General features: G+C 38.3%; 1 protein-coding gene across 2 annotated transcripts in view; it reads right to left on the bottom strand.

The window, feature by feature from the left end:
• Positions 1 to 2,800: 2,800 nt before the first annotated feature.
• The window catches only part of KIF27 (kinesin family member 27), a 94,370-nt gene continuing 83,873 nt past the window's right edge, over positions 2,801 to 13,297 (bottom strand). The window contains exons 18-19 of one of the 2 annotated variants that reach the window (XM_047755111.1): positions 7,020 to 7,103; positions 2,801 to 3,505 (exon numbers count right to left, since the gene is read on the bottom strand). In XM_047755111.1, the coding sequence (XP_047611067.1) occupies positions 3,450 to 3,505; positions 7,020 to 7,103 (140 nt within the window). In that variant the 3' untranslated portion in view covers positions 2,801 to 3,449. Of the gene's footprint in view, positions 3,506 to 6,296; positions 7,104 to 13,297 lie in introns of those variants that run through there. The other variant, XM_047755110.1, reaches the window with a different exon arrangement.

Here is a 13,297-nt window from a genome sequence, read left to right as displayed (position 1 = left end):
CCTGCACCATAAAGGAACTTACAAAGGCTGTTCAGTGTTTTAGAAAATACTATTTTTTAATGTACTTCATTAATAAGTTTATAACCTGGATCATTCTGATCATGTGCTGGTTGTCTTACAGCCAGGGACACTTGGTGCTGACTGGGAATGGGTCCAATGAAATAGATAAGCTTACTTCCAGGCTTCAAATGGAACAATTCAAGTGCTGCCCAACCTCCAGGTGACTGGAATTTCAAAAGACTGGCACGTTGGTATAAAAATACCTTGGCCTTTCCTTATCTAGAAAAAAATAATCATGCTAGAAAGAAACAATAAAACTTTGACAATTTTAATACTTATAAATTATCAAAATTATAAATCAGTTGAATTTAGATTAGTTCCTAACTCCTTTTCATGGAAGATAGTGAAATATGGAATTTGCAGTCCACAAACAAAAGCAAGTAACATCAGTTCAGCCTCTCAAGGCAGGCCAGTAGCTGCTGTATTATAATCATGAGTACAAGTCTTTTATCCAGAAATTTTTCAGAAAACTTCAGGATATTTTAGCAGAGAGAAAAATTAAGCAAAATGGTTTAGTATTGTTTTATAAAGATAAATCCTGTCAATTCTGCCTACAGTGTTTGTGGTTCTTCACATACTATTAATAAGTCCTCTTATTCAGTTTATGTTATAGCTGATGGAATTTATCCAAAACTAATGTTTCTTATAGTTTTCTGTTGAATGGCTGGCTCTACAATTTCCATTTAAATTCTGTCTAGGGTAGCTTCTTTTCATATAATCCTGAATGAATAGTAATCGTAGGGAGAAAAATCAGCATAAAAACTGGGATGTATATTTTCAAATGGAAAATTCAATAGTAACTAGCATACTTTAGGGTTTTGGAGATAGCCAAAGATTGAAGTTAGTTTTAGTGTTGTTGCAACAGAAATAAAATATAGTCTCTCAAAATATTTCTGAAAATTCCTTGCTGGCCTATAGAATACTTTAAAATAAACCTCCTTTTCTCCTGTTTTTACCAGAGCTATTTGAATTCTGGAACACTCTGGGGAGTGAGGGGTAAGTAAGCTATAATTTGCCTATAATTTGTTGTTGTTATTTAAGGCAGGGTTCAAGAAGTGGTTCTTTTAAGAGGCCCCTCTGATCAAATAAATTCTAACAATATTCACCACTTAAGACTTGAAAACTTATACCTTGCTTTGTATATACTTTAATAAGGCTGAAAGCAAATAGAGTATGCAAATATTGTTTCAAGATATATTTCTTTTGTTCTACTTTAATTACACAAGTATTAACTAATAAATGGAATTTAAATTTCCGGAGTTCCCGTCGTGGCGCAGTGGTTAACGAATCCGACTAGGAGCCATGAGGTTGCAGGTTCGGTCCCTGCCCTTGCTCAGTGGGTTAATGATCCGGTGTTGCTGTGAGCTGTGGTGTAGGTTGCAGACGCGGCTCGGATCCCGCGTTGCTGTGGCTCTGGCGTAGGCTGGCGGCTACAGCTCCGATTCGACCCCTAGCCTGGGAACCTCCATATTCCGAGGGAGCAGCCCAAGAAATAGCAAAAAGACAAAAAATAAATAAATAAATAAATACATTTCCAACCATCATTAAGTAGAAAATTTTTTAAGTGTTTAGTTTTCTACCTTTCTGTTGTGAATTGTTTTGTTCCTTGCGCATATAGGGATCTTGCTCATTATAACAAAATCTGTGAGATTGTAGTATTTTTCTCTTCAAGTACTGTAGAGATAACTCAGTGGAGCTTTATGTAATAATTTACCAGTAAGGGAGTTCCCATCGTGGCTCAGTGGTTAACGAATCCAACTAGAAACCATGAGGTTGTGGGTTCGATCTCTGGCCTTGCTCAGTAGGTTAAGGATCCAGCGTTGCCATGAGCTGTGGTGTAGGTCACACACGCGGCTTGGATCTGGCGTTGCTGTGGCTCTGGCCTAGGCCAGTGGCTATAGCTCCGATTAGACCCCTAGCCTGGGAACCTCCATATGCTGTGGGAAGTAGCCCTAGAAAAGGCAAAAAGACAAAAAAAAAAAAAGCAAAAAACAAACAATAATTTACCAGTAGGACCTAATACCTCTATCTAAGTCGTTACATTTGGATTCAATTAAATTACACTGTTAGCATTTCAAATAGTGGCAATTCTGTTTATTCATTGTGGAAATTCTTATGAAAAAAGATATAAAAAGGGACAAAGAACTATGCAAAACATCAAAAGCCATTATTATAATATACATGGTCTTTCTGAGCCTTATTTTTATAATTCCTCTTGTTCTAATTACTCCCATGTTGGGGTATTGTTGGAGTCAACATAGAGGCTGTGATAAAAATAAGACACCACTCAGAGTCCCCATTGTGGTGCAGAGGAAACGAATCCGACTAGGAACCATCAGGTTACAAGTTAAATCCCTGGCCTCTCTCAGTGGGTTAAGGATCCTGTGTTGCTGTGGCTGTGGTGTAGGCCAGCAGCTGTAGCTCCAATTAGACCCCTAGCCTGGGAACCTCCATATGCCACGGGTTCAGCCCTAAAAAGCAAAAAAAAAAAAAAAAAAATCAGACACCACTCTAGCCATGTATGCACTGCATTCCAAAAGCAAGGAATGGAAGCATTCATATCTGATGCAGGCATTAAGGCATGCATTGTTTGCAGAGAATTTAAAATCAATAAATTCACGAAAAGTCAGTCTTTTTTTTTTTTTTTTGGCCATACCCACAGCATGTGTAAGTTCCTGGGCCAGGGACTGAACCCATGCCACAGCAGCAACCCAAGGCACTGTAGTGACAACACCGGATCCTTAACTAGCTGCACCACAAGGGAACTCCCTCAGTCTGCTTTTTATTATCAGCAGTGAGGCAAACGACAGTGAAAAATACTCTCCCCATTAGACAGATGCTCCCATACCCACCTTTTGAACACAGCTGCCTGGATAAGCTCATAATACTACATACCCAATGCATGTGAGATATTTATTGTGGCAGGATCTCGCTCTCGCCTTTATTTTCAATTTTTGAAAATATAAATGTGGAAGAAGAATGTGTTATCAGTACTAATCAAGGCAGCCTGCAGCCTGTTATATCTTTAAATGTAAAACATACAAAATTAACACTTTGAAAAATTCCAGTGAGGTTGAGAGAGGAACTGTAGACATAAGTGGACACTGAGCTTTCATTATTCATACTCCAGTGTTTTAAAAAATCATAAGTATGTGCCTAAGGAAATAAATGAAAGAGCCAAACATGTCATACTTGTATTTAATGCAGGAGAACTTGTGTTGACTATAGACCAAACTCCCACTGAGGACTTCACTCCTTAGCAATTCATTCTAAGACTTATAAGACCTTTTGTTTTAAAATGTAAGACACCTGTTCTTAAGCATTTATCACTTTATTCACCTGGACTATTACAAACAAGCCAATGGCAATAAAGTCCATATTACTGAAGATCATATGTGTATTTTTGTTGACTCCTTGGACCCTGAGTTCATGAAGATATGAAGAACTGAGGGGAAAGAAAAAACCATTAGCAAAAGAAAACAAATATTAAAGTATAACAGTATCTTCATTGAGGTTCTTGCCACCCACAGTTCCCACACTCATAAAATTCTCCAACTCTGTTATCTACAACACTCTGGAGTTAGGGAAGGAACTAGTACTTTATGGAAGCAAATATGTTTCTTTCCAGACACTCTGTTGTAGGTGGAAAAAAATAATGAACAAAAAGAGAAAACCACAAACATATTTCATATTTATGCAAAGAGACAAATACGATGACAAAATGATTTAGCTAAGAGCACTGAAACAGACAGTAAAATTTATTACTAGTATATATTAAAAGAAAATTGTACTTGCCTTAGGAGAGTGCCTTAATTCTTTTGCTCCTTTGTGAGTGCACTGACTAAACTAGAAAGCTAAGAAGGGAGTTCCCGTCGTGGCGCAGTGGTTAACGAATCCGACCAGGAACCATGAGGTTGTCGGTTCGATCCCTGGCCTTGCTCAGTGGGTTAAGGATCCAGTGTTGCTGTGAGCTGTGGTGTAGGTCGCAGACACAGCTCGGATCCAGCGTTGCTGTGGCTCTGGTGTAGGCCGGAGGCTGTAGCTCTGATTCGACCCCTAGCCTGGGAACCTCCATATGCCGCAGGAGGGGCCCTAGAAAAGGCAAAAAGACAAAAAATAAAAATAAAATAAAATAAGTATTTAAAAAGAAAAAAGAAAGATAAGAGGTTCACTCCCTAAATATATTATTTAGGACATTATTTATATGTGTGTGTTTGACTATGTATGTGAAATCTGTCATAGCATATAAAGGATACATGTTTAACCAAAAGGAAGAAAAGAATTGTACCTTTGTTATTTAGAAATCAGTTCACATTTGCATTATCAAATCTACTCATGGTTGGTTTAATATAAATTTTCTTGCTTTGTTAGTGAGCTTTTAGAAAATGTGTTTATATTTCCACAAGTAAAACAAATATGTGTCAATTTCTTGGGCAGGCAAAATTCCAGTGTCAAAATACATTCTTATATGAATTATTTTTAAATTATTCATTTTATAAGGAATTTAAAATCAGGACATTAATAAATATATACTTATTAATAAATATATGATTTTGCTATGCTCTGTTAAGGCACTGGCCTTTTGCCATTATATATACATAACAATTATATATGATATATATTAGATATATATCATACAGGGGGAGTTCCCATTGTGGCACAGTGGAAATGAATCCGAGTAGGGACCACGAGGTTGCGGATTCACTCAGTGGGTTAAGCATTCAGTGTTGCAGTGAGCTGTGGCATATGTCGCAGACACAGCTCAGATCTGGTATTGCTGTGGCCATGGTGTAGGCCGGCAGCTATAGCTCCAATTAGACCCCTAGCCTGGGAACCTCCATATGCTGCAGATGCAGCCCTAAATAGACAAAAAAAAAGACCCCCCCCAAAAAAATATATACATATGTCATACAAACCAAAGGTACAAAGAGAAAACTAGCTTAAAACCAGAATCTGACTTCAAATAGTCCCTGTTAAAAATAAAATTTCTAAGTTGCTTTGTAAATTTGTTGGTTGAAGCAGTTTCTCCTTGTGCCAATGTTATAAACTGTGATTCCATTCCCAGATAAGTCCACAGAAGACTACCTAACCCATAATTTAAGTGAGTTTTAATAACATACTTAAGAGATACAGAAACTGTTCACCAATTTAGAAGTTTGTTTAGGTTTGGTTTCCTTTTCCTATAGGACTTGTTTTTACCAATGAGACCAGGAGCTAAAACTAGAAGAAAACAGTCTTTGAGCACAAGGCAACAGCCTGGGTCTTAGGTAAGACAGTCAGGGTCAACAGCAACAGAGGAAAGAATCAAAGAACAAAATTAGCATCATATGAGAAAAACTGGAGTCAGTAAGAAAGTGGGTTCCTGTCATGGAGTAGGCATCCATAAATCAGGGTGATTTTGACACTGCCCCACCCAAATAGTAATTAAGAAACTTTATTTTATAGGTGAAAGTTTAGAAAAGTAACATAAATAACAACAGAAGTAACAAAATAATACCTCTGGTCATTATAATGGGGTATTTTCTGTGATTGAAAATATGATGAAAAAGTACAAATTGTATTTGTTGGGTAAATCAATGTTAGTTCTTAATTCCAAACTGCAGTTTTTATATTATATAATAAGATTTAAACCAAAAAAAAAAAAATCTTGAGAAAAAATTTCAGTATATTAAGCCCATAAGGTTATTGGCTAAAGATCCTCTAGCTAGACTTTAAGCTTTACAGATGTACTCGATGCAACCAGGTATCTTTTCTTGGAAGTGTTAGAATGCTTTAATGTTATTCTATCCTTGTTTCTCTATTCCATGGAACTGTATTCATTTCCCCCTGTTTTAGGTGAATAGATAGGGCAGGAGAGAGATGAAAATTTATATTCCAAAATATGAGAAAACCAATACTATAATACTCTACGAACAATTTTAGAAAAAGAGCAGAGACCAGGTTTAAAAAGTCAAGACTGACTGCTCAATCTCTATGGGCTCTGAGGACCATAAATGAAATTTAATCCATAGCCCTAGACAGTTGATGACGTCTGGCACAAATATTCAACTGTGCCAAAATATACACAGCAGGTGACTCTCCCTCTGACAGAAGCAATGTCTAACTTTTTTTTTAAATAACAAAATATATTTGGGAATAACAATAATATGAATTTATAAGATAATTACTGTATTATAATATACTTTTATAATATAATAATATACTTTTATATTGTATAATGATACACATTTGATGGATATTTTATTTTTCTCCTCTTAGTTTTGTTATTCAAATATGCCTGGAAAAAAATTTTAAGCACATTTATAAGTGGAAATATTTTAATGTTCCATGACTTGATAGTATCGTAAAACATATGTTTCATTATAGTGAAAATACAAATTAAAACTCCTCAAATATACTATAGAAGATATATTCATCCATAGTATACAAAAAGATTAGGGATTCCTTTCCCTCCTTTTATCCTGAAGGAAGAGCTAGTGAGCTTAAGCTTTAATTTTTAACAGGTTAGAATAAGGAATCTTACACATCTACTAAATTAAAATTTCTTTCGTTAAATGCTTAAGTTTTTAAGTCACTCGTTTTCCTAACTACTTCAATGGAATCAGCACTCATAGATCCAACCCCAACTCCAAGACTGGAACGTCGTAATGATAGTTCCAAGGCAGAGATTTGACGTAACTCTTTGCGACACAACTTTACAGGTGTGACACTATGCAGCTGTCCCACATTTCCTACTGGCTGAATTTGGGGTGATGGTCGACTGAGGGATTCTGTAAACTGATTTTCATCTATTTCTGTTTTGTCCTCAATGCTTAACAAATGTCCACTAGTGGGTGCTAAAGAGCTACAAATTGGAGGTAATTCTGGGCCATCTTCCCAGAGCTTCTGAGGATTTGGTTGTGTTCTTAAACTGCTTGTGGAAATGTCTAATTCTGTTTCCTTTCCATTTAATTTCATACTTTCAGTTCTGGATGCCCATTTTAATTCTTCTGAAACCACTCCTTCTGCTTCTGGGTTCTGGACTCCATCTCCAGCATCATGATCTAAAAATAATCAAATATGCAGAAAAAAATTGTTTCTTCAAAAATAGGTATTTTAATCATGATATCCTAATATAACCACATTATTATCATGCAATATAAATTATGTCTTTCAGCTTATTTGTTAAATGATTTGAGAAAAACAAATTTGAATATGAATTATTCTTATTTCACTTAGAGGCCTCTTGTATGTAAAAAACTTTTTTTTTTTTGCCTTAAGGGCCCGCACCTGCAGCATATGGCGGTCCCCAGGCTAGGGGTCCAGTCAGAGCCACAGCTGCTTGCCTACACCATAGCCACAGCAACACCAGATCTGAGCCATGTCTGCGACCTACACCACGGCTCATGGCAATGCCAGATCCTTAACCCACTGAGTGAGGCCAGGGATCGAACTTGATGTCCTCATGGATACCAGTCAGATTCGTTTCCACTGAGCCATGGCAGGAACTCCCTGAGTTTTAATAAATGGAACAAAATAGAGAAATAGTCTTCTGGAGATCTTGGTACCACATGGAAACACCGGAGTACTTTAGGCCTCTCCGGTGCCCTTCCACACCAGCCTCCACTGGCCTTGCCACTGGTGAATCACATTCCAATCCTGGTCCTATCTCCGGGGAATCTTCTGGGACTTGGCCTTATGTGTGTGAAAACCTCGTCTTGGTTGACACTCCTAGCAGGAGAGCAGGGTTCTTCTGCCTGAATGTACTCTGAGGTACATGCCACAGCTTCGACCATCAAGATGAAAATGACAGCACACCCCTCGGGGGGGGGGGGGGCGCTCCATTGGAATGAGTGATGGGAGCGAGTGAAGAAATCAAAGCTTGAGGCTATCACATCACAAACTGTCTAATATCAAAGAGAAAATTTAAGAGAAGTCCATATAGGTACTAGACCTAATGCAAAGAAAAAACACCAACTCTAACATATGTTGAGGATGCAATTAGTACACTTCTGGTCCTGAGAATACAAGTTTAAAAGCAGAAGTTGCACACTGGCCGCTCCTGAGCCAAATCTGGCCCACAGATATGTTTTACTTAGCCTATGAATATACCATAAAAATTTTTTAAGTTTTTGGAAAGTTTCATATAAAAATACAGATTTCTGGCTTTTATAGAAAAATGAGAAGAACTGACAATTTCTGCCTGGCAACGGCAGCTGGAGCAGAGCTGCCCCTGCCAATTGAGACAACTGCTGAGTCCCACTGCTCATGCTGCCTTCCTGGCTCCTGCAGGCATCTTAGTTTGTGGTTCCCGGTTTAAAACCTCACTGATTTCCTATATAACCATTAAAAATTATGAATCACTTTATTGTACACCTGAAACTTAACATAATATGGTACATCAACTATACCTCAAGAAAAAAAAAAAAGAAAATTCTTACACACAAAAAACCTGAACTAGCAAATGATGTAGATCCTCACATGGAATTAGCAACTATAAAGTTGACTGTAATGATCAGAGTGGCTCCCAAACTTTGCTGCCCATTAGTGTTACCTGGAAGCTTTTAAACATCTTGATGCCTAATAACTTATAATGAAAAAGAATAAAGTATGCAGGTTCAATCCCTGGCCTTGCCCAGTGGGTTAAGGATCCGGTGTTGTTGCAAGCTGTGGCGTAGGTCGCAGATATGGCTCAGATCCGGCGTTGCTGTGGCATAGGCCTGCGGCTGTAGCTCCTATTCAACCCCCTAGCCCAGGAACTTCCATATGTCTTGGGTGTGGACATTAATAAATAAATTAATTAAATAAAACCCCAATCAACTGAATACTGAGACAGTTTTGTATTAACTAGAATACTGATTATTAAGCAAATACATTTTAGGGAACTCAAAATTTGATGTATTTAAATTGCTATATTCTATAATTCAAATCTTACTGTCATTGTACTAGAGCAGCATTTTGTTTTTTGGGTTTTTTTGGGTTCCTTTTGTCTTTTTTTTAGGGCCACACCCACAGCATATGGAGGTTCCCAGGCTAGGGGTCTAACTGGAGCTACAGCTGCTGGCCTATGCCAGAGCCACAGCAATGCCAGATCCAAGCCTTGTCTGCAACCTACACCACAGCTCACAGCAACCCCAGATCCTTAACCCACTGAGTGAAGCCAGGGATCAAACCTGCAACCTCATGGTTCCTAGTCAGATTCCTTTCCAATGTGCCAAGATGGGAACTCCTAGAGCAGCATTTTGAAAGGATGTAGTATATCACCAATGTGATTCCAACTTATTTTTTTTCAAAGCATGGGGAAAATATTGAAAACAATTATTCTGAAATGTAAACAGTTGTGGGTAGGATTTTGGGTGATTTTTTTTTCTATATTTTCAAAGTTTTCTATATTGACTATGTACTACTTTTTATAGCCAAAAAATAAAAATATTTAAAATATTTCTAGGTGAAATAGCAAATTAGCTGAAATAACATCTTTGACATAATTATTACTAAGACTAGAGTTTCCAGACAAGTTGGTAAGACAGGAGTTATCCTCAGTTTACACATCTCCAAGATTTTTTTTGTTTGTTTTGTTTTTTAGGGCCACACCTGCAGCATATGGTAGTTCCCAGTCTAGGGGTTGAATCAGGGCTGCAGCTGCTGGCCTACACCACAGCAACTCAGGATCCGAGCCGCATCTGCAACCTAAGCACAGCTCACAGCAACACCAGATCCTTAACCCACTAAGCAAGGTTTGTTACTGCTGAGACACGTGGGCACTCCCTACACATCTCCAAGATTATATAACTTTTTTTTTTAGCTTTCTGTGTTTGTTTCATCGAAGAGCATGATAAGGATCCAGGTTTCTTAAACCTGGTTATGACCATTTACCACACTGTCGTTTTGTTATTTGTCATTTGTCATCTTTTCTATTTCCTCTTGGTTTAGTCTTGGAAGACTGGACTGTTCTAAGAATTTGTGCATTTCTTCTAGGTTGTTCGTTTTATTGGCATATAGTTGCATACAGTAGTCTCTTATGATCCTTTGTATTTCTGTGATGTCCGTTGTTACTTCTCCTCTTTCATTTCTAATTTTATTCTTTTGAGTCCTCTCTCTTTTATTCTTGATCAGGCTAGCTAAGGGTTTATCAATTTTGTTGATCTCTTCAAAGAACCAGCTTTTCGTTTCACTGATCTTTTCTATGGTTTTCTTCATTTCTATTTCATTGATTTCTGCTCTGATCTTTATGATTTCTTTCCTTCTACTCATGTTGGGTCTTGTCTGTTCTCCTCTCTCTAGCTGCTTTAGATGTAAAGTTAGCTTGTTTATTTGAGCTTTTTGTTTCCCGAGGTGAGCCTCTATTGCTATAAACTTTCCTCTTAGAACGCCTTTTGCTGCATCCCATAGGTTTTGGAGTGTCGTATCTTTGTTGTCATTTGTTTCTAGGTATTTGTAAATTTCCTCTTTGATTTCTTGAGTGATCCATTGGTTGGTTAGTAGCATGGTGGTTAGTCTCCACGTGTTTGTGTTTTTTGCAGTTTTTTCCTTGTTGTTGATTTCCAGTTGTGTAGTGTTGTGGTCTGAAAAGATGCTTGATATGATTTTAATGTTCTTAAAGTTACCCGAGGTTGGATTTGTAGCCCAGGGGGTGATCAATCTTAGAGAACGTTCCATGTGCACCTGAGAAGCATGTTATTTTGTTGCTTTTGGATGGAATGTCCTATAAATATCTATTAAGTCTATCTGGTCTAATGCTTCATTCAGGGCCTGTGTTTCCTTATTGATTTTCTGACTGGATGATCTGTCCATTGCTGTGAGTCGGGTGTTAAAGTCCCCCACTATGATTGTGTTATTGTCAATTTGTCCTTTTAAGGTTGTTTGTTAGCAGTTGCCTTATATATTGTGGTGAACCTATGTTGGGTGTGTAGATATTTAAAATTGTTATAACGTCTTCTTGGATTGGTCCTTTGATCATTATGTAATGACCTTCTTGGTCCCTTAAAACATTCTTCATTTTAAAATCTATTTTGTCTGATATGAGTATTGATACTCTGGCTTTTTTTTTTTTTTTTTGGTCTTTTTGCCTTTTCTAGGGCTGCTCCCATAGCACATGGAGGTTCCCACGCCAGGGGTCCAACTGGAGCTGTAGCTGCCGGCCTACGCCAGAGCCACAGCAACGCGGGATCTGAGCCATGTCCGCAACTGACAAAACAGCTCACGGCAACGCTGGATCCTTAACCCACTGAGCAAGGCCAGAGATCGAACCTGCAACCTCATGCTTCCTCATCAGATTTGTTAACCACTGTGCCACGACAGGAACTCCTCTACTCTGGCTTTTTTTTTTTTTTAATTCCCATTTGCATGGGCTATTTTATTCCATCTTCTCACTTTCAATTTGTTTGTGTCCCTAGAGGTGAAGTGGGTCTCTTGAAGGCAGCATATATATGGATCTTGTTTTTGTATCCATTCAGCCAGTCTATGTTTTTTGGCTGGGGCGTTTAGTCCATTAACATTTAAGGTAATTATTGATATGTATGTTCTTATTGCCATTTTATTAATTGCTTTGGATTTGTTTTTGTTGCTCTTTTTTCTTCCCTTCTTCTCTTGTTCTCTCCTCTAGTGGTTTGATGGCTATCTTTAGTGTTGTATTTGAGTTGATTTTTCTCATTTGTTTGTGTATCAATTGTAGATTTTTGGTTTGCAGTTATTCTGAAGTTTTGATATAAGAGTCTATATACATACACGAGATTATTTTAAGTTGTTGGTCTCTTAATTGGAAGTGCATCTCCAGTGTCCTGCATTTGTTCCCACCTCTTCTCATGATTTCTGATTTTGGTGGCATAATTGTGTATGGATGATTTCATATCTTTACTGTATGCATACCTTTACTGGTGAGCCTTGGCATTTGTGGCCTTTTTGTTTCTGCCTTGAGAAGTTCCTTTAGTATTTGTTGTAAAGCTGGTTTAGTGTTGCTGAATTCTCTTAGCTTTTGCTTATCTGTGAAGCTTCTGCTTTCTCCTTCAAATGTGAATGAGAGCCTTGCTGGGTAAAGTAATCTTGGTTGGCAGTTTTTTCCTTTCATCACTTTAACTATATCATGCCACTCCCTTCTGGCCTGCAGAGTTTCCATGGTATGTTATTTGTTTCTTTTCCCTAGCTGCTTTCAAGATTTTCTCTTTGTCTTTAATTTTGGTCAGTTTGATTAATATGTGTCTTGGTGTGTTCCTTCTTGCGTTTATTTTATGTGGTACTCGTTGTGCTTCCTGGATTTGAGTGAGTGGCTCCTTTCCCATGTTAGGGAAGTTTTTGGCTATTATCTCCTGGAATATTTTTTCTGCCCCCTTCTCCCTCTCTTCTCCTTCTGGCACCCCTATAGTACGGATGTTGGTGCATTTGATGTCCCAGAGTTGTCTGAGACTCTCTCTCTCTCCATTTGTTTTCAATCTTTCTTCTCTTTTCTGTTCTGCATCCGTAATTTCCACTAATCTGTCCTCCACCTCTGCCTCCTGTATTCTGCTGTTAGCTGTTTCAGTTATTGTATTTTGCATCTCTGCTTGTTTAAGTTTTATATCTTGTATCACTTTGCCTCCACTTTATTTCTAATGTCTTGCTTCATCTTTAGCATCAACAGTCTTTCTCCCATTGCCAGATCCCCACTCATGGGAGTTTGATGTGGGGCTCAGAACTCTCACTCCTGTAGGTGAGTCTCTGTGAACCAGTTACTTTCCAGTCTGTGGGGCTTCCCACCTGGGAGGTATGGGGTTGCTTAAATCATGTAATCACCCCTCCTACCTCTTGATGTGGCCTCCTCTTTGTCTTCTGGAGTAGGATACCTTTTTGAAAGTTTCCAGTCCATTTGGCTGAAGATTGCTCAGCATTTGGTTGTAAATTTTGTTGTTTTTAGGAGAGAAGTTGAGCTCCAGTCCTTGTATTCCACCATCTTAATCCCATTGATCCGGAAGTTTTAAGTTTTGTTGACCCCACTTTATAGATGTGGAAACTGGATGCAGGGGTAAGCCACATGGACTCTTGGATCTTTCATGCCTGAGTTCACGATGCTTCTCTTCTCCAGGAATCAGTGCTCCTGCTCTTAGTGTCACAGATAAGGCAGGATCCAGTCACAGCAAAGCATGCGCAGGGTGAACACGTCCCCTCCCGAGTCAGAGCAGCATGTGGGAGGCCTTGCCCCGCCCTGCACAGTGCACATCACGAGCCCTCACACCCACAGTCCTGTAATTGTCTTTTTAACCAAGATATAATTGATAGATAACAT

The sequence above is a fragment of the Phacochoerus africanus genome, chromosome 12, assembly GCF_016906955.1.
Source record: "Phacochoerus africanus isolate WHEZ1 chromosome 12, ROS_Pafr_v1, whole genome shotgun sequence".
In the NCBI taxonomy this organism is placed as follows: Eukaryota; Metazoa; Chordata; class Mammalia; order Artiodactyla; family Suidae; genus Phacochoerus; species Phacochoerus africanus.
Note: the sequence above shows the minus strand (reverse complement) of the source record. Positions and strands in the feature narration are given on the sequence as shown.